General features: G+C 36.3%; 1 protein-coding gene across 6 annotated transcripts in view; it reads right to left on the bottom strand.

Moving 5' to 3' along the window:
- The window catches only part of CEP170 (centrosomal protein 170), a 90,419-nt gene that overhangs the window by 35,887 nt on the left and 32,234 nt on the right, over positions 1 to 22,298 (bottom strand). For all 6 annotated transcript variants that reach the window (XM_058165545.1, XM_058165542.1, XM_058165541.1 and 3 more), the window contains exons 8-9: positions 15,190 to 15,657; positions 12,940 to 13,556 (exon numbers count right to left, since the gene is read on the bottom strand). In XM_058165545.1, the coding sequence (XP_058021528.1) occupies positions 12,940 to 13,556; positions 15,190 to 15,657 (1,085 nt within the window). The remainder of the gene's footprint in view (positions 1 to 12,939; positions 13,557 to 15,189; positions 15,658 to 22,298) is intronic.

The following is a 22,298-nucleotide window of genomic DNA, read 5'->3' as shown; positions in this document are numbered from 1 at the left end:
GGATTGCTGTTCTTAAGTGATGCGGTCATGAAGTGTAATGTCAAGTGATTGCATTGCTTAGCAACAACAATGCCCATAGTACCAGTTGCCATTATAGCCTGAAGATACACAGGTCTTTCTCAGGAAACCAAAGTCATGGAAGTTCCAAGTAAATGCCAGGAGAGATCACATGTAATCTAAAACAGGGAAGTCCCAGGTAAGGAGTATGGGGCTGCTGAAGGGTAGTGGGAGAGGCTAGGGGAGGGCTTGGGAGGGACAGTGCAGGCTGTGCTCGAGTTGGGGGATGACAGGGGAGGAAGAGGGTGCTATGACATGAGTACGGGAAGCTGGAGAGATATAGCAGGAAATGCACACAGGAAGACTGAGATGTAGATGGCACGGCATGGTGCATGTGCAGAAGGTCTAAGGGAGAGATTACTATGACTTAAGACCTTCCCTGACACCTTTCCTATTGACTTTCCTTTTGGAAAGCTTGTAGGGAAGGTCACAAATGGTAATCACATGACCATAGCAACCGTCATAAGTGCAAGCTGGTTGCCAAGCATTCAAATTGCAATCACATCACCACAGGAATGTAGTGACAGCCAAAACTTTGAGGATTGGTCATGGTTGCTGAATGAGTGGTCAGTAAGAAAAGACTACAAGTATGTACACATGACGTTCATGTATATCTTCATAAGCCACACGATAAATAAGGATAGGCCCTACTTAAATAAAAAATACATCTTAAAACTATTTGCCCATTAAATAAGGAACCTATTTGTAAAATTCATATATCTATATTTTCTCCCAGGTTTCCTGAAAGGGTAAAATAGATGGGAAAAGAACCATGCATATTATATTGTACATGCAGAAAAGCAGTATGTTAAATCAGAAATTAATTTGCTTAATGTTATTTAGTTCTTGTTAAACATGAAACACAATTTCAGAAAAACATATAATTTCCCTTGTGTGCTGGAAGGAAATTTAATATTCAGCCTTTTCTCTTAAGCAATATTACTTGTGATGATTTACTTATACTTTTCACTAATTGCCAGTAAAAGCAAAACTTTATAAAAATACAGTTTTATACACATGCCTTGACTGTTGAGTCTATTTCCACATAGGAAAGCTAAGTGGTGAATAGAAATTCCTTCCAGACTTTGCATGTCATCATGGTTCGGTCTAAATTTGAAGTAAAGAAGTACTTGGGCGGCTGAAGGCAGATAAGCCCATCGTATGCAACTTCATCATCCCACACAATTTGAGTCCTCAGATTTCTTAAGAAACACTTGAAAAGGAAAAGACTAGAAGTACATTATGTTCTTTGTTCACAGGATCACTTGTTGGGATTTTGAACTATCCATATCCTTTTTATGTAGGGAGATATATTTTCTGAGAGTCAGGTGGGATATGAATTTATTAAATTACCGGTAAATTTTAAAATGTTTCCAATACTTTGTATCAGGAATGTATCTTAAGCAAGTAACAGAAATTTCAGAGCTTCATAAAACAATTCAGGACAGGCATGCTCTGGATCCCCTCAGTGAAACAGAGTCACATGGTCACTTGTTGGATTCATGACTTCTCTATCATGGTACCTGCCTTATGGAATAACTTCCCCTGATGTTGAATGGCCCAGCTCTGCTGGCCTTCTAGAACAGGGGTCCCCAACCTTTTGGACCTCAGAGACCACCATGTTCATAATTTTAAATCCCGCGAACCATTAATATGAATCCAGCACGCCAGTTGCTGAAGCGCCTGGACTCCCAGTGATGGGATGGGGTCCTTTAGGCACTGTCCCTCCTCTCTCTTTCTCTCTTTCCCTCTCTCTCCCACTCTTTCTCTCTCATTCTCTTTCTCTCTCTCCTACTCATTCTCTCATTCTCTTTCATCTCTTTCTCTCCCCCCCTCTTTCTCTCTCATTCTCTCTTTCTCTCTCCCCTCTCTCTCCCACTCATTCTCTTTCTCCCACTCTCTCTTTCATTCTTTCTCTTTCTCTCCTCTTTCTCTCCCACTCTTTGTCTCTCCCCCTTTCTCTCTCATTCTCTCTCTCCTACTCTCTCTCTCTCATTCTCGCTTTCTCTCTACCCCCCTCTTCCCCTCTTTCTCTCTCATTCTCTCTTTCTCTCTCCCCTCTCTCTCCCACTCATTCTCTTTCTCCCACTCTCTCTTTCATTCTTTCTCTTTCTCTCCTCTTTCTCTCCCACTCTTTCTCTCTCCCCCTTTCTCTCTCATTCTCTCTCTCCTACTCTCTCTCTCTCATTCTCGCTTTCTCTCTACCCCCCTCTTCCCCCTCTTTTTCTCTCTCTCCCCCACTCTTTCTCTCTCATTCTCTCTTTCTCTCCCCCCCACTCTCTCTCTCTCATTCTGATTTTCTGTCTCTCTCTCTGATTCTATTTCATTCTCTCTCTCTCTCTCATTTTCTCTCTCTCTCTCTGATTCTGATTCTCTGCGCGTCCCTTTCAGAGCCAGGCGACTTTGAGCAAGAGCTGCAAAGAGAGTGGCCCCCCGGGCGACATCCTTGGGGAGGCGGGCAAGCTGGGTGGCAGAGCACCCTTTGAGTTTTCTCTCTGGCTGAGTAAGCAGCCCAGAGACTCTGGGAGGAGGAGGAGGCGGGCAGAAGTGGGAGGGGGCAGAGTGCTCTGGAGAGACAAGGCGCGCCTGCAAGGACCGCTGCCTGCTGTGCTGAACTCACAAAATTGAGGTGGGGGGGTGTTGATATTTAATGTAAGATATCCCCTTTTGGGGGGCCCTGCACTTCTTCCAAGAAGTCAGTGCTCTCTCTCATTCTCTCTCTCATTTTCTCTCTTTCATGCTGTCTCTTTTTCTCTATTTCATTTTGCGCAGCATCAGCATTCCATCTCGGTATATTTGCCCAGCCGGTGGAACAAAGCAGCCCTTGTCTCCTGCCTCTTGGGACAGAGCTGTAAATGGCATCTGATCAGGGGAGCAGACAGATTTTGCTCTCCATTGCAGATGCCAGACCAGCCCCCTGCAAGCTCTCTTCTCTCAAGGAGCCCGGCCAAAGTTGCCCGTGCTGCTTCAGCGAGCACTCCTTGAAAGACAAGAGTTTGCAGGGGGCCGATCTGGCATCCGCAATAGAGAACAAAATCCGGCTGGTTCCCAGACCAGTCACCATTTATACTCCGAGTCCCAAGCAGCAGGAGATGAGGGCTGCTTTGCGCCACCGGCTGGGCAAATATACCGAGGCGGAATGCTCGTGCTGTGCAAGTGCAAGTAGTGCTTCGCTCCCACAGCCATCACAATCACTGCTTTGGCCCGCTTGTGCTGCAGCTCCTCCACCAGGGTATTCTGGCAAAAATACAAAAGATTTCTCCACGGACCTCCAAAATTTTCTCGCGGACCACCAGTGGTCCATGGACCACCGGTTGGTGACCGCTGTTCTAGAAGGCCACAAAGACTTGCCTTTCCCCCCAGCATTAAACCCAGAATACTGGTGGAGCCTAGCACATGTGTATTTATATTGGGAGAGAAATTTTCTCAAGTAGTTTTCTTAAAGGGTATTATATTTTATCATTTTTTCACCGCCCTCTAGGATGAACAGTCACATAAATCTGTTTAATACGTAACTATGTAAAATACATATATTTAAATATACAGACATCGACCCTGAAATAGTATCTATTCTATCTCCCTTTAATTAAATTAATATGCATCTGGTGCCCAGGCAAGTTATCTATCTAGCCAACAAATCTGTTTACAAGTCATCTATCTAGCCAAACAAATCTGTTTAAAAGTCATCTATCTAGCCAAACAAATCTGTTTAATTTCAAGAACACTGCTCTGTCGTGAATCTCATATAAAGATCGGGTCCCATCCTCAAGATAGGTCTTTAAATTATTCGTAATTAGGGCTGAGCATATCCTTTAAAAAGGTGGTTTGAATGCACTCATTTTTATGTGGTCCTATTGATCATGATGTTCAATCAAATCCCAATTCTTGGCGATTCTATGCACCACTTCTCTCCTCATTTTCCCAATCTTGTATGGCTTCTTTTAATTGTTTTCTGGTTTGGCTGATCTTGGCTTTAATGTCCAGCCACAGTGCAGCCTTGTTTAGTTCCCAGACTGATATCCTTGCTTTTCCATACTTGATTCATGTTCATCACGGTCCTTACGCACGGTCACTCACGCCCTCGTCACTTCCCGCCTGGACTATTGCAATGCTCTCTACATGGGGCTCCCCTTGAAGAGCACCCGGAGGCTCCAGTTAGTCCAGAACGCGGCCGCGCGGGTGATAGAGGGAGCACCGCGTTGCTCCCATATAACACCTATCCTGCGCGGCCTGCACTGGCTACCGGTAGTCTTCCGGGTGCAATTCAAGGTTTTGGTTACCATCTTTAAAGCGCTCCATGGCTTAGGACCGGGATACCTTCGAGACCGCCTTCTGCCACCGATTGCCTCCCAACGACCTGTGCGCTCCCACAGAGTGGCCCTCCTCAGGGTGCCGTCGACCAAACAATGCAGGTTGGCGACCCCCAGGGGGAGGGCCTTCTCTGTGGCGGCACCAGCCCTGTGGAATGAGCTTCCTCCTGGATTACGACAACTCCCTGACCTCCGGACCTTCAGACGTGAACTGAAGACTCTATTATTTCAGCGCGTGGGACTAGCCTAAGAATAAAAATGTTTTAAACAAATTTTAATGGGGTTTTATTGGTTCTTATTGTTTTAGTGATCAGGCCTTGATAATATTTAGTTTTAATCTGGGTTTTAAAAGTCTATTTATTATATTGTTTTATATTGTTTTAATATGCCTGTGAACCGCCCTGAGTCCTATGGGAGATGGTGCGGTATATAAGTTTAATAAATAAAATAAAAATAAATAAAATCACTGCTGTGTGATTCAGGGCAATTCAATTTATTTCTGGACTGCTTTGATCAATCAATAAGTTACTTTCTAAATCGTCTTCATTGCTTTGATCAATCTGTGATCCTAAGAAGGAATGCAGTCTTGCATATATTCAATCTCTTCACTGTCAATTCTAATGTATTCAGTCTTTTCACCATCACTTCCAATTTTGACACTCACCAATTGTTATTTTGACATTTGCTTACAATGAGCTTGGATGTTCAAGAAGAGGCCAAATTTTAACTTTCTTCTTTAAAGGTTTTGATCAGATATTTCATGCTTACTTTGGTTTCTGAGAGAACAGTTGTCATCATATCAAAGATAAATAAAGATCAATCTTTATTCTGATTTTCCAGCTTCCTCATGATATAACATATAGATAGAATATTTAGTTGTTGTTGCTGTTAACACTAATTACTATTACTAATACAAATTTTGATAATTTCTGATTCGGCTCAGACTTTATTTCAGTTGAGAATGAACATGATGAAAATATGCAGGATTTACTGAAGTATATAACCATGATATGTTATCATATATAATAAGCAATTCTTACTGGTTAGTAGGAAATACACAATGGAAATATGGAGCTAAAGAAGCATTCTCTTTTTTACATTATTAAATACATCATCATCATCATCATCATCATCATCATCATCATCATCATCATCATCATCATCATCATAATTTAATTTGTATACCGCCCTTCTCCCGAAGGACTCAGGGTGGTGAACAGCCAAAATAAAATACAAAAGAAACAATACATACAATACTAAAAAACAACCCTTAAAAAACTTATTCAAATGGCCAAATTTAAAATGTAATAACACCCTATAAAATTGACAGAAATTTCAAACCCATAAAATCAAATTAAAAATTTTAAAAATCAAGCCAGAATCATATCTATATAACAGGAATGCACAATAGCAAATATCACTCTGAATAACTGAAATATTTCTAAAAATCTAAATCTAAATCTAAATGTAAAGAATATTACAGCATTCATTTAAACCATGGCATTTAAACTGGGATTGTAAAAGAGATTGTTGTCATTAAAGACACATTTAACCTTTGTGAGATTCTTGACAAAAGGAACACTGACAGCTGATTATATAATTTGTCAGAACAATAGAAAACGATCAGCACAAATCTATAAAAATGGATGGAATTAGGTCAAACAACAATGCTAGAGAAAAATGAATAAAAATAACTGTAAACAATAGTAACAAAATAAAATACAGTACAATAATATATAATAAATAAAATACGGGTAACATAGAAGTAGAAAATCTAAATATATACAGCAATTCAATTTATAAAACAGGAACGTACACATCTACTAATATTAAACATGGTATTTATAATAATTCAAGCAGTACCAGTTACTTAGAAACACTAAAGATCAGGGCAGATTTCTTCTGCACTGAACATGAGCAAACATATGGGTCTGTCATTCAAGGAAAATTGCATAGCTGTTCTTTTTATATGTCAGTGAATTTTAATCTTCAAGCTAGTGGTCCCTCAAACAGTAAGCACCGAACAGGTAGTTGGATTAATTAATCAACACACTTCCGCACACCAGTGTAGTTGGGATTTGGGAGGTTTGCAACGGCCCGTCTCCAGCCTTCTGCAACCTCTGCTTATACATTAAGCCTTTAAGGTATCTCTTATTTTAGGTACACTGAGAGCATATGCACAAAAACAAATTCCTTGTGCAAGTAAATGGCGTTTTGTATATTGGAAGTGAAAGTTAAGGAAATGCTTATTACAATTGCTGGCGTGGAACCTTTAAGAAGAATATAACAAGATATTTTTTTAAATGGAATTTTTATTTTTTATTTTTTATCCTTTTTTATCTTTTTATTACAGTGTTTAAGAAGAAAAGTTTATTGAATTTTTCTTTTTTCTTTTTTTTTCTTTCCATCTTCTTGGTATTACTTAGTTTAAAAATGGCTTTCAAGCAAAGAGATTTAACTACTTCTAAATTACTGGAAATTTCCTCTCTTCAGATACAGAAATTGAAAGAAGATATTAAAGATGGCTTAAGGAATTTTTATGGAGGTTCATCTTTCAGAAATAGATCAAAAAATTGATGAAATGGAGAAAGAAATATTGGATTTTAAAGATATGGTGGAAGAACAGAGGAGGGAGATGAAAAAATTAAAGGAATCAATTAACCCATTATTGCTATCTAGTATTCAAACAGAGGAAAGACTGGAAGAAATTAACCAAATTAATTTAGATTTGCAAAGGAAAATAGATGAAGTTCAAATTAATTTGAATTTAGAAAATAAAATAGACGATATTCAGGTTAAGGTAGATAGGGCAGATGAAGAAAGGGTTATATTACAATATAAATTAATGGAATATGCTATAAGGGTGAGAGGATTAAAAGAATGTAAGGAAGAAAATTTGAAAGAGATTTTTATTCAGGCCTTTGCTCAGATAGATGGAGTGGAACCAGAAGATTTTGAAGTTAATATTGAAAAAATTTATCGTGTTAATTCTTGGTTGGCAAGGCAGAAGTGTTTACCGAGAGATGTGGTTATTTATTTTACAAATAAGAAGATTAGGTATGGAATTTTGCAAGCATTTTATAAAAATAAATTTCAAATACTAGGACAAGATATAATAATGATGAAGGAAATTCCTCCTAAAATGTTAAGAAAGAGAAAAGAATTTGCCTTTTTAGTGGATGAGCTTAAGAAACATCAGATATATTTTAGATGAGAGATTCCAACTGGCTTAACAGTGAATTATAAAGGAAGAAAGTATTTTCTTAATACAGTTTTTAAAGCACGAGATTTCTACACTAATGTATTAAAGATTGGGAACCCTTTATCGATAGATGTTAAGTTGAATGGTGAATAGATGGTGGAAAATGTGTAAGATAGAAGATAAGGGGAGTGAGAATGTTTAATTTTATTATATATGATTATGGTTAATTTTTGTAAATGATTTATTTTGGATATAAATGTGTAATTATAGGGGTACTATTTGATATATTTGAGGTATAAAGGAATAGGAAGATAGAATTTTGGAGGATAGATAGTAAAATTTAATTTGGATTAAATATTATATTTGAGAGATGGATGTAATATTGTTATATGGTTAACTAGAATTTAATTGTTATAACTGATATATTTTAGATAAGTTATAGGTGTAATTTTAATAATGTTATTTGATATAAGTAAGGTAAAGTGAAGATTTTAATTATTATAATTGACATATTGTGGAGATAATATAGGATTAACAATAATATTTGTAATCTGATTTGATGTATGTAAATGATACCAAAGATATGAAAAGATGGATTATTGTTTATCTTTGGAGGTTGGACAGTAAAATTTAAGAAATTAAGTTGGAAATATGAACTATTCTTGAGAGACTGCTTAAGGAAGAAAGATATTTCAGAAAAATCCTTGATGAATATTGGAAGATAGAATGTTGTTTTGGTACTGATTGAGGAAGGTTGGATATTAAAAACTATGTACTTTAATGAAGAACAAATACGAACTCAATTGGAAATTTCTGAGATCGGGGAGTCGAGGTTTTAAGGAGTGACTATGGATTATGATTTATGTTATATTTTAATTTTTGACTGTTAGTTTTATACCCTGTATTCGGTTCTGGGAAGTCCCGGGGGGTGAGGGGAAGGGAGGGGGAGAGGGGATGAGGTATAAAATGGATTGATGGTTAATGTACAGAGATGATTGAAGATGTATAATCAATGTAAGATCAGAGCTGCCTGGCTACCATTTCAGAATGATGGGAAGGAAGGAAGTAGAAGAGAGAAGGAGATAGGAAAGAGAAGAGGAGGAAGAGGAAAGGAAGGAAGAGGGATAGAAGAGGGAGAAGAAAGGAGTAGGGAGGAAGGAGGAGAGGATGTAGATAAGAGAGGGGGAGGATGGTCGTGGAAAGTAGAAGAAGGTAGAGAAGGGAAGAGAGTTAAAGGAAGGGGGTGGTGACCGGGCAGGTCCGATTAATTGTATATGATGGTACATTAAATATGTTATTGGATATGAATGTTAAAATAAAACTTTTTAAGCAAAAAAAACAAAAAAAAAACAAATTCCTTGTGTGTCCAATCACACTTGGCCAATAAAAATTCTATTCTATTCTATTCTATTCTATTCTATTCTATTCTATTCTATTCTATTCTATTCTATTCTATTTTTTCGCAGTGTAGGTATGTGGGCAAGTCTAAATCAGCCTTGAGCATGTACAGATTCTTCACCCCTCTCAGTTTTAAGTGTACACAGTCAGCTTCGATTATTTTGTCATCAACATCACATGGGAAACTGGACTGCAGTCATATATGCTGTACTTTCAAGTATATACTCCAACTCAGAGTACAAACACAGATATTAATATTTGACTGGCGCCTATTTAAGAAGCAGCCAATGCAAATAAATCAAAATACAATACAAAAATCGCCATAACAATTGAGACTGTTAGCCATGGTTATGCAAAATGAGAATTTAGAAATTTGTATTCTATTTTGGGGTGGGGGAGGGAGATTGATGAAACTAATTCAAGCAACAACCAGTTTCCCAGGATTTTTGGAACCTGGCATACTTTTGTTTGAAATAGGAAGCTATTCCAACAGGACAATTATATTATAAAACACCTTTCAGGTCATGCAATATAGGAGAACAGCAGTACTGCACTCTACTGTAGATAGATAACTTCACTATTGATGTGGCTATTACTTAAAATCTTCTTTTTTAATCCAGTTTATATTTCCTGAGGAAGATATCCAGGGAAGATTTATCTCAGATACAGGAAGGTTCACTGTTTTTTCCACACTTTTACAAATCTAGTGCTAACTCCCTTCCTCGGCTGTCTTTTCCTGTGACTTTGGATACAGGAAACCCTTTTTTAAGCTTCTTTCTTTGTGATGCTATTGTTTCATCTTTTTTCAAGCTTTAAAATAAGATACCCAATCCCTTCCTCTTCCTCCATTTGTCTAATTGCTCTACTTTGTCCTCCACTCCCTTCCCATTTGTTGAGATCAGCTCTTTTTGTCCGCGTATATGCTAGTTTTCTCTTTCCACTGTGATCCAACTCCTCTTTCCCTTGCCAATTTTCTCTGCCCAGCCCCCACTCTCTTCTTTCTTCCCCTCAGTTCCTTAAAGAAATCTTACAATGGGTCAGGTGTGGGTCCATGTAGCAACTGTGTCCTGCTAATGCCAATAGGTACATGGCAGCCTGCCAATGATTTTAAATACAGGCAATGAGCTTGGCTACCATCCTACTCCATCCTGTTTGGCAAATCCTTTAAAAACAGACAATGCCTCCAAGAGTGTGCTCTCAGGGTTGTCCCCGCCCACACATACTATAGAACTTAAAAGCACTTTCACCAAGTGCAATCTGTAAGTTTGATCAGTTTCCCACTGCAATATGGGCCTCTGGTGGCTCAGACTGCTAAGACAGTCTGTTATTAACACAGCTGCTTGCAATTACTGCAGGTTCAAGTCCCACCAGGCCCAAGGTTGACTCAGCCTTCCATCCTTTATAAGGTAGGTAAAATGAGGACCCAGATTGTTGGGGGCAATAAATTGACTTTGTATATAATATACAAATGGATGAAGACTATTGCTTGACATAGTGTAAGCCGCCCTGAGTCTTCGGAGAAGGGAGAGATATAAATGCAAATTAAAAAAAATATTTGTTTTCTTAAAAATTCATCTTTATTCTATTAATGCACAACATGACTGAGCACTTAAAAGCACTTTCACCAAGTGCAATCTGTAAGTTTTATCAGTTTCCCACCGCAATATTTTTTTTCTTAAAAATTCATCTTTATTCTATTAATGCACAACATGACTGAGCAATATACCAATGACAAAATAAGTCACTATTTCTTTCCTATTTTTGCAAGGCCCTCATGGAACCTGTTATCAAATAATACAAGGTAACTTTAAGCCTTTTAAATCTAATTTGCTAATAACTATGGCATAAACAAAATTTGTTTAAGACCAGTATCTATTTATTTATATCTGTATCAGTACCTGTGAATATACTGATAGAGAGAGAGAGAGGGAGGGAGGGAGAGAGGGAAAGAGAAAAAGAAAGAGAGAAAGGGAGAGGAAGAGACAGAGAGATATTTTGCTGGGACCTTCTCCTCTCCATCCCAAATTGTGCAATTCCCATTCTAACCTGGGTTTTCTCTTCCTAGAGCACTAGATTGGGAGCCTGCAATACTCCTAACAAAATACCAAACTAGCTATTGGAAAGGACTACACAATGTTCCACAGTGCAAGTGATAAAACTGACAAAAGTACCCCAGAACTGCAGGACTACACTGCTACTGCACTGAATTTATTTTTCTAATCTGAGGGGGGGAAGTAATATAGTACCTGCATGTGTCTCTCATTCATGGTACTAAAGTCAACAGAGAAAAGAGCAAAACAGAGTTGCAAAGAAGACTACTTTCTTTCTTACTCAAGTCTTATTTCTATCCTAGATCATCCAGCTGCAGATTGATTTAGACACAGAATTGAGACAATTTACTGTATTTAAACTTTAAGGATGATACATAAATACACATGTTAAGAAATGCAAACATGGAATAATTCACCAGAAGTAGTAGAGACTAATAATTAAAAAACAGTGACTCACATGTTTCAGATAATAAAACATTAAACAATACTTGGTTCCTCGATTTGACCTATATATGAAATTATTTCTTTACTGAATGAAAATACACACACACATACTTTTTAATATTGTATTTCTTAGACTTGTATTTAGAATTGTAGAATAATCTCTCCCCCCCAGCTCATTCTGTATATGACATTGTGAAATATCAGCTCCTTTGAAGTATTACGTACTAGATCTGTAAAGTAAGTTGTAGCCTAATAGGACCCATAGAACTGCTGAAATGTTCATTCAGATGGGGATTTTATTACTAAGGATAGTAACCAGAAAATTATGATGAAAATTTAAACTCCATTACAGGAGTTTAAAAACAAAATGAACTATTCTGGTTGTCATAGTATTTATTTTTTAATGTTTTCTTGGCTACGAATAACATTTTCTACCAATATATTTAAAACTACAAATATTTAATTATATATCACTTATAATATATATTTATATAAAAATTATATTTTTCTACAAAATGAAAAATTAATAGTTATAGTAATTAAAAACTGATCAAGTTTTGAAGAATTGTTTTTTCCCCCCCAAATACAAGGTTGGATCGGCCTCCCGGAATACAGACAATCAGCTGTTCCAGGTAGCAGGGATTGCCGCTGCCTATCACCACCAAACGGCGGCAATCGGCAACGATCCCCACCACCTAGAATAGGCTGAAAATGGGACTTACGGAGGCCAAAAATGGGGCTTGTGGAGTCAGTGAAAGGCAGCTGCGGCAATTCCCGCAGCCTGAAACACCTGGATTGTCGGTATTCCAGGAGACAGATCCAACTGCCAATCAGCTGCTCGTGCTAAATCAGACTGTGCTGAAGCTGACCAGGCTGTTTGCTGTTTGCTGCAAGGAAGCAAAGGCTGAAAAGTAGGGGCTGGTGGGTGGGCGTGGCTTCAACAACATTCAGTCTATAAGATGCACAGACATTTCCACCCACTTTTGTGGTGGGGGGGGGAAGTGCACCTTACAGTCCGAAAAATACGGTAACTTAAAAGGAAGTGCACAAGTAAGCAACATAAAACAGTTTTGATTTATACTGCCATTTAACTATAAGAGTTGTTTAAAAAATTCAATACAAGGCAACTTATAAATTGGGCAATATTACCTTATTTCATTTCATTAGCTTTGGAGGAAATAAAAAAACCTGAGGATATAAATTCATATCAGTTCTGGAAAGCAGATTTTAAAAAACAAGGCAAGTATATGGCACTATTTAAGCAGTACATTAGGATTAAGCAATAGTGGAATGGTGTAGTAGCAACAGCTTTGGGAAAACACTGTACAACATAGTAACAGTTTTGCTTTGTGAGTGGTATCTTTCTCAAGAAATATATCATAACACCGTTAGTCCAATAATTATTATTGCTATTATCCTATATTAAGTCCATTACAAATAATAGTTAATTAAAATAGCAAACATTTATATGGCTTACCTTATCAATCATCTTGCGTGCTTCCATCTCCTCTGCATTAGGATTTTCCAGTTCAATAGTGTAAGTACCTTTATCACTTTGGTCATCATCATCCTTTTCAAGATTCACTGAAACAAGCTGAGTTTTTAGCTTCTTCTCCATGTCCTCGTTTGGACTTGGTCTATGCCCAAGGCTTCCTGAACTTCTTAGCAATGCACTTTGTAAGAAAGGTAGTGCAGCAGAAGGCTCTTCTGATTTTTGCTTGAGAAGTTTTGCATGCACTGCCCTGTGCTGGGCGGAGTTGTTCTGTGCTGATGATGGGGGAGGTTTCACTTTTTCAGTTTTTGCAAGGGAAGCTGGAGAAGGTGTTTCAGGGCACAAACCTCCTATATTTTGAGAAAAAGAATACGATCGCCTCTTCCGGGGATGGCCTTCATCAAAGAACTCAATCATAAAGGCAGTCTGACTTAAAACAGGTTGATTAGAATGTTTCTCTACATTCAGAGCTTTTGAATGTAATTTTTTCTGTTCAGTATAATGATGCTTTAAATGATCTTCAAGTGCAGCACGTTTACTGTAGAGCTTGTGTGCCCCAACATTTTCTGAATCACTCTGTGTTCCATCATCATGTTTATTTCCTGCAAAGACAAAGAAAAAAAAAAGCTAGCTCTCTATATTCAGCATAATATAAAAAGAGCATTCCAAAGTTAATACAAATACAGTATTTGGTTCTCTGTTAGAAGCTCAACGGTTCGTTAGTTAACAAGTTTTCAGGCTTCCCATAGCAACAAAACACTCATTCAGACTTGCTATACAATAATGGAGTCATTTGCCAGCTCACCACCAAGTGTTTGAATTGCCTTATTCAAAAGACATTCAATTCTTAACCAATCATGTTCTGATGAAATCTGAACACTATACTACCAAAATGAGGGCACAAGAGAGAACTTAAATTTCAATCAAAATATATTAACTCCTTGTTAAAAACACCTCATGAACCAGGAAAGAAAACTTACTTCTAAATGTTCATGAAAAGTAGAAAGCAAAAATAACTATTGCATAGGTTTTACACCTGTTAATTATTAATCTGCTTAAGTTAGACCTATCCCTTGGGTTTCCAAAATACATTCCTTCATTTGCATTAATAGAGATAAAATGTAAGATTTTTTTGCTTTAATTAAATAGTTCTTGTGAAAATTAATTGTAGAAACAGAGCTAAATACAGTAATATTAATTTTTATATATCTAATTTTAAAATGCAGTTTAGAATCACATGGAAAAATGTCTAAATAAACATAAAATATCTACCTGAATAAATATAAAGCAACTATATAATATGGAAGTCTTTACAGTAAAAAAATGCCAAGATTATCAATAAGAATTTCTCCTACATAAATGCAATAATTTCTCAAGGGTTCTCCATAAAGTTGATCGGCTATTTTCTCTCCAAGAAAACAACAAAAACAGTTGTGATTAGATACTGAGTAAGTTTCAATATTCTTTCTTGACCAGGAAAGACAAGCCCTGAATAACATGCTTTCATCTTCATAACAGTCTTCGTAACAATTACTTCATAGTCAGTAATTGTTTTTGGGCCTCTTACATGCATATTATCTAGGAGTCAAGGCTGGAAGTAGTAACACAACACGGCTAGGGTTTGCATACAAGATGTTCACTACTGTACGTTACTGCAATGCATTCTACACTCAGCAATACAGAACCTTCTGATAATCCAACAACATTAGAACACAACATTGGAGACTATCTCCAAAAATGTCCAAAACACAAGGTCTTTTTTTAAAACAAAACAAAACAAAACAAAATTCTAGAATGTTCTATTTCATAGAACTGTTGTTTGGAACCTGCCCATTGTCTTTATATTTATATTTTAACCATTATAATCATTACATCTACTTTTAGCTGAAAACATTGTTTGTTTCTTTTAGTTATGAATACAAAAATGCCAGAAATCCTATTTTCACTTGAATCCTATTTTAAAATGTTATTGGAAAATTATATCTGTTTATGTATACAAGTTTTAAAGGAAATATTTATTTTATAACTGTAATGATGTTTCAGTTAACATCACAAGCTTTAACAAGCACAGTATTTTGGTCCTGGTACAATTTGCTATTAATCAAAATGCTTTGATTAAAAAGTTTTGACCTGTAAGAATCCCAACGAAGTGTAGTAATTGTATATATTTCTAGCAAGTATACTTACATTATGTGTTCAAGGCAAAAGAAATAAAGCTGAAATTATTTATTTTACCTTTCAGTCTCTTCAAGTAGACTGGAACATCACTCTTAATACTTTTTGAGTCTTCTTCTGATGCTTCCCACATCATTGTTGGGGGATTGTTTTGTGCTAACCAGTTTGCCACTTTACTTTCCGGTGCCATCATCACAGTTTGAAGCCCAGAGAGATCCTGAGCACCAGAAGGAGACTTCTTAGGCTTGGGACGCTGATCTGGAGTGAATTTTGTGACATGATCTTTGATGGTTACTTTTCCTGGGGTGCTGTTATCAAATTCAATAGTAAATGAAGCATGCCCCGCCCCTGCTATGTGTGTATCTTTTGTTGGGATCTCATGAATAGTACCCTCAGGTGTTTGTGAATGTTGCTGGGCTTCCTTTGTAGGGATTTCAAAATAACTTGGTTCCCTACAAAAAGGATAAGATTCTTCTCCAGTTGCAGCTGCAGATTGCTCCTCAGCTTGCTTGCCATCTGTGCTGCCTCCTATTAAGAAAAATAAAGAAATTGAATTCTCCAATATTGTGCAACCCAAGTCTTCAAGGAATTTCAGAATCAGTATGAAAGCCAGGTGAAAATTCTTGAAAAAGAAATATCGGTTTGTGCAGAAAGAATGAAAAACAGCTTCAGACCTGCAGTTTTTCTCCACCAATACCTGTTGGTATTTTTAATTCTGGAGACATGCATTAAAAACTAGCATGCCCAACTGCAAGTTCAGGAATCCAGAGAAAATTTGGAATTTGAATTTACTGAAGTCATAGATGATATCAAAGAGATGATTTTTTTAAAGAAAGTATTTCCAACTCCATGGGCCAATACTGAAATCCAAGTATAGGCTTAGCTTTAATGCAGAATTTAAATATACCTAGTTATATTTTAAAAATATTCCTGGAAAGATCAAGTAAATAAGGGAGACGGCAAAGATTTCAGAAATGTTTTGAAAATTTAATTTTTAAATTACAGAAGGGAAATGAAGATCAATTTAAAATGAAATTTACTACAGCAGCAAAAAAACAACCACCCTACAACAACATGTGGAACTATAAATTTCATATTTTCTGATGAACAAAGAATGTAGTAGAAGAAGAAAGACGGTATACATTCTGAATAAATGTTAAAACATTTGTGCATAATAACCTTGATAGTCAAGTGTCAAGGATGTGAACAGAACCACAAGCAACTGCTGCTGAAAAGAATATTGGATAGTAAGTTGAAATTGCTGAATTAAGAAGCATAATTTAGTTTAAGATGCTTATAAAAAACAAAAAATTAATAACATTTTAGGAATCTTTCATTATGCTTATACTATGGATGAAATAATGGTCCCATATTATGCAGAATTAATTTTAAAATGCTCAACAAAGCAAGCTGCAAGCAGATTCCATGATGTTCTTCAGAAATAATCACATTTAATTTAAACAGAAAGGTTCTTTAGAATGGCAACAGGAAACAGCTCTGTATCTATTTTTATAGTTGAAAAATAAATGACAATAGTAATGAATTAGCAATAGCATACAGTATTCTATGATCACCAATCTAAAAGAAGTCTTGTAGCTGAGGTTTCCACTGTTTTACAGTAATGATAAAATGTTAAACTTTTATCTAATTTTGAAAGATTACTACATCCAATTGAGACACACAGCTTTATGCACAATCTGTTAAGATTCGAGACAGAAGAAAATTGCTCTGGAATGTACAATTTATTGTTTTCTGGGAAAGAGACAAATTCAGATCAATTAAAAGAAAATTTCAGTAATGTAATCAATCAAAAAATGTGTTTTTTTTTGGGGGGGGAGAGAATATGCATTTATAAAATATTCATTTAAGCAACAAATCTAGCATGTTTATCTGTGTGTATAGACAAGACTGTCTTTATATCCAGTCCGATGTGTCTAGTATCTTTTTTATAGACTAAAAGGTTCACCTGGATAAGCAGAACCTTTTGATGTTTAGGTAGCTGTTACCAAATTTGTTTTTTTATGCTGCAGCTTCTCATACAGAATCCTGTTTTTTATAGCCCATGTAGAATATCCACTTGGATCAAAATCAGTGGATTATGTTCAACTAGGTCTTGTTATTAAAAGAATAATATCCATCAACTAAACGATTTTCTTCTTGCCATGTATTCCCCAAATGTGTTCCACATGGCTGGAGGAACTTTGAGAGGAGAGCTGAGATTTCTAAAGGCATGGAGGAGGAGAAATGGAAAGTAGAGTAAATCTTGCTGAGTGAATTGAGGTCTTCCAGAATAACACTGAATATAAAGATTTTAAAGTATCATACTGTTCAGACTGATCTCCCAATATGCTTTTTATAAAATCTCTCACGTTTTCTCTTCTTAAAGTTAAAGCAGTTACTGGGTTTCTGGTGGTTAAATCCCACGACCCCTGTAGCAAGTACTGTGGCATGCAAAACGTTAAGGAGTTCTCTGCCAGGATATTGTACGTTTAATGCAGCATTGGTGGGGAACAAAATGGGCCAGTTGCTTGGTTAACACGCAGTGTAGAATGGTCTATATAGCACATGAATTGTATATATATGAGAATAACTAACTGAACATATGAATCCAAAATCAGAAAGCAGGATTCTGGAAGTGAGAACAAGCTTTTGTTAGAAATGGAAGAAAGCACAACACAGCAGGAAGCAAAAAAATGCTTAGGACAGACATGGAGCAGCACTGGTTAATAACAAGGTAGGAATGACAGGCGTAAAGAGCAAACTGGGTAAGGAAGTCAGGGATGGCTAGTAGCAAAGACTGTGGAAGACCAAAAACTGAACTGAAACATAGTATTTCCTGTGACCGGATGGGATTTTGGACCTAAGACAAATGAAAACCATTGTTTCTGCAAAAGAAAAGGATTCTATGTAACAGGAACGTGAAACAGAAGTTTTATGATATTCATTAGTACAACAGATTGTTTCTAGGTAGAGAGAAGCAGCCATCCATACAAAGTAATGATGGCAGAGAATAATTCCATTTCTGGCCAAGTTATTTCCTACTTATTTTGTAACCTCATTATAAATTTTATACTGTAAAACAAGCCACTATATTTAGTAATCTAAATTGGGGGCCAATTAGGTATAGTGATTAAGGCACCAGGTTGGAAAGCAGGAGACTGAGTTCTAGTCCCATCTTAGGCAGGAAAGCTGCTTGAGTGGTTTTGGCCCACCGTTATGGTATAGCCAGCTGGTACAGAGCGTGAGCACACAAGCAATTTTGGGCACCTCAAAGTGGCACATGTAACACTTGGATGCCAGTTTGCTTCCAGGTCCAATTCAAGGTATTTGTTACGATCTTTAAAGCCCTACATTATATCAGTCTGTCCCACCCAGTCAAGAAGAGAAAGTATGTTGCAGACACCACCAGTTAGAAGAATTTCAACTGGTGGAGCCCAGGGAGAGAGCCTTCTCCGCCATCATGCCTGTTCTTTGGAATATCTTCCCCCCAGAGGTGAGGCAGCCCCCACTCCCCTGGCCTTTTGGAAGAGTTTGAAGTCCTGGCTCTGCCAACTCATATGAGGTTCGTAGAGGAGCATGCAACATTAGGATTGGTTAGTGCCTTGAAGTACCCCGTCTCCCACCCCCGCTTTTAAAATGTTAATTGTTCTGTACTTGTTTTCACTGCCTTTTATTAAAATACATTTGTATGGTTTTAATATTTTTAATTGTACACCACCAAACCACTTTGTGAGTGACTGTCTCTAAATCTGACAAACAAACAAATAAATAAATGTTTGCTGCATTGTTTATAAAAATAATAAAGGTGGGATAAAAAAATCTAAATAAAAAAAATCTTAAAATGAAGCTAGAAAGGTTGTCTTTATTAATTAAAACTGTTCCAAAATGTTAAGATTTACAATTCTTTTTAGCCAAAATTCCTCAGCATGTCAATAATAATTTCAAGTCTATGAACTGATCCAGGCTTAACTGCATAGCAAAGTTATTTCAATAACCAGAAGCTCTGATGAAAAACTACTAATCAGTTAAGTTTGGTTGGCCTATTCCCTCTGAAGAGTTTTGGTTTATTATTTCCATTCAAGTTTACCTCAGAAGAGAAACCTGCAGTAAGTCTTAAAGTAGAGTTGTAGCCAACTAGCTCTGTCCTTTCCAAAGTACTTCAAGGTATTTTCCTGCTTGCTTGCTTTGCTGTTATTTTTCCCCTCTTCCTTCCACAAAAGTCAGTTGGCATTCTAGAATCACCAAGTGTGTTCAATCCCCATTGCTCCATCTTTTCCCTTACAATATTTTTGTATGTCAGTTTTTCTTGAATCTTCATACTTCTTTCTTATTTATTTATTTATTAGATTTCTTATACTTGTGAATGGAACAAATTTTGTTACATAAGGATTGGCACTTGGAGGAGATGAGATACACACACAAAGATACAAATGTATATAAAACGATGAGACACATTTGCTGGGGATGTTCATTTGGAGATAAGTATCCTATATTGAAGTTATATGATAGCAAATTCACAGGTAACGCTAAAATATCAGAATAATTGCTTTGTGCCCGTTTTTAGACATCACAGAATTAGATTTATCAATATTAAAACTAAGGAAGTCAAAATCTTTTTTGGGTCTGGAAAAATTTACTAGCCTGGAATCAGTAGTATCTTTTAAAACTACAAAAACCATTGACAAGATGAAAAACTGATTTAAACATTAAAGGCTGTGCAAGCACCCAGACAGTGAAATGGCAGAATTGTAGTAAAATCCAGGACGTCTTTAGTCATTATGAAATGTTGTGATCTCTCATTTTTCAAGGGTTTACTATCAAAGGATAGTCTTTAGAAAAGACAGACTGCATTTATAATTGGTGTCCTATAGATTTTTATCTAGTTCCAATTTTATTTCAAAGCTTCACATTATTTATTGGGTTATATCCAATGATAATGTTTCTGATTGCTAGCATCAGCTTTTTGCTGATCTCCCATTCTTTCTTAAATACTCATGTTGATGCATCATTGAGAGTTGGGGGATCTTTGATAGAGTAAACGTGCAATGGACAGTTGCAGAAATGACAAAAATGAAGCAAATGGAGAAGAAACAAATGAGGCACATATACAGCATTCTGCAGTTTTCATGCAGTGTCAACTTATGCCTATATGTTTTTGAATACTGAGTTATTTTAGTTCTGCAAATCTCTGTTTAAGAACATTCTATGCAATTACTGTAAGCCAGTAAGTTAAATAATAGTCAAATAAAACCAGTTTAAAATTTGTATAGGATATGGCAGAAACAGAATTATTTATCTTCCTATAGGCAATTTCAGAATTATTTTCCAGATCTAAAGGGCAAAATTTAATTTACACAACATTTTATTCAATTTCATAATCACACCAGTATTTTTTTTGAACCGTAGGGAAGGCCTGAATCAACACATTTATGATGAACTTTAATGATGAAGTATTCAGAGCACATGGGAAATCTTGATTATGAAGTGCCTATGTAACTGCCAATGGTAAATGAAAGCTCAAACCTATTAATAGGCTGAAGTTAAATGAATTGCCATATTTTTTTGCTTTCTTTTTGCAAGAGCACTAAATAGCAAGATATTAACAAGTAAATGCCTGAACAATTGAATGGAGATTAAAAAGAGAGATTCAGGTAGTCCTTGACTTACAACAGTTCTTTTAGTGACCGTTTGAAGTTACAATGAAACTGAAAAAAGTAACCTAGGAGCATTTTTTTCACCCTTACGATCACTGTAGCATCCCCATGGTCACCTGATCAAAATTCAGACACTTGGCAACTGACTCATATGCATGACAGTTGCCATGTCCCAGGGTCATGTGATCACCTTTTGAGACCTTCTGACAAGCAAAGTCAATGGGGAAGCCAGATTCACTTCACAACCATGTTAGTAGCTTAACAACTGCAATGATTCACTTAATAACTGTGGCAAGAAAGGTTGTAAAATGGGGCAAAGCACACTTAACAAATATCTCACTTAACAACAGAAATTGGGTGTTCAATTGTGGTTGTAAGTCGTGGACTACCTGTAGTTTAAAAGTGAAAATAAACAGCAAAATGCTTAATTATATACACCCTATATTATCAGCAAACACTTCATGAATATTTATAGTATGTTCTATAGCAGGGGTCTCCAACCTTGGTTGCTTTAAGACTTGTAGACTTCAACTCCCAGAATTTCTCAGCCAGCTTTGTGTCTCTTGCATTTGATTAGAGCCAACTGTGACTCCTCAGTAATATTTTTCCATCAAAGCTTTCAATTATGGCAGGTGGAAAAAGGTATTAAAGTAATCTGATTATCTTAAGGCTATTAAAGCTAATTGCATCTAGTTGGCTTAGCAGCAAGTAATCTAGTATTTCAATCTTCTCATTAAATCATACCATGCTATATCCTTTCTCTTCTAGTCAGTGAATTGCCATTTTAAAAACCGAGAAAACTGGAGGTTAATATGGATTAATCTGATATTGTTATTAATCTTATTTTAAGTTGCTTTAAATATAATTAAAATAAGAAAAACAATGTATGATTTATTATCAAAGCAAATTATTTATTTCATTCAGTTCTGATGCTGCCTAACTCCAAGACAGTTAGATATAGTGAAATGCTACCCAAGATTTTAATAAATATCCACACACACACAAAAATCTTACAGTGATCAAATGCACTGGGAGAATTTCCTAACGTATTTTTTCCAACATTCCATTACATAGGAAAAAATAAAAATGATTTTCAATACAGTCAAATTGTTTTTAAAAATTCTCCACTGGAAACATTGTCTGTACCTTCCTGTTCTCAGACTTCTTTCTAGTAACTATTTGTCAATTAATAAGATCACTCCCTCTTCACATGCATAACCTCTAAATCTATTTAAAAGTTCTTGATGTGTGCATGTATATTTTTAAATATTGTTATAGCAGAAATTTATGCATCAAGATAAGGTCAAGATTGCTAGAAAGAAAATCACTTTTCAGAATGTTCAAATACTTGTCTTTTTCTTTGAAACTCTATATAGACACATCATTAAATAAACTGGTAGGATCAATGATTCTAATTCAATGCAAAAGTAGTGTCAGTTTTGGAAGGCAATTTTCTTTTTTGCTTCTTAACTGCCACATATTTTAGCTGGGGATATTGGGAGGGGGATGTTGTTG

Source organism: Ahaetulla prasina, chromosome 1 (assembly GCF_028640845.1).
Source record: "Ahaetulla prasina isolate Xishuangbanna chromosome 1, ASM2864084v1, whole genome shotgun sequence".
NCBI lineage: Eukaryota > Metazoa > Chordata > Lepidosauria > Squamata > Colubridae > Ahaetulla > Ahaetulla prasina.
The sequence above is the reverse complement of the archived record's forward strand: the minus strand, read 5'-3'. Positions and strand labels throughout refer to the sequence as shown.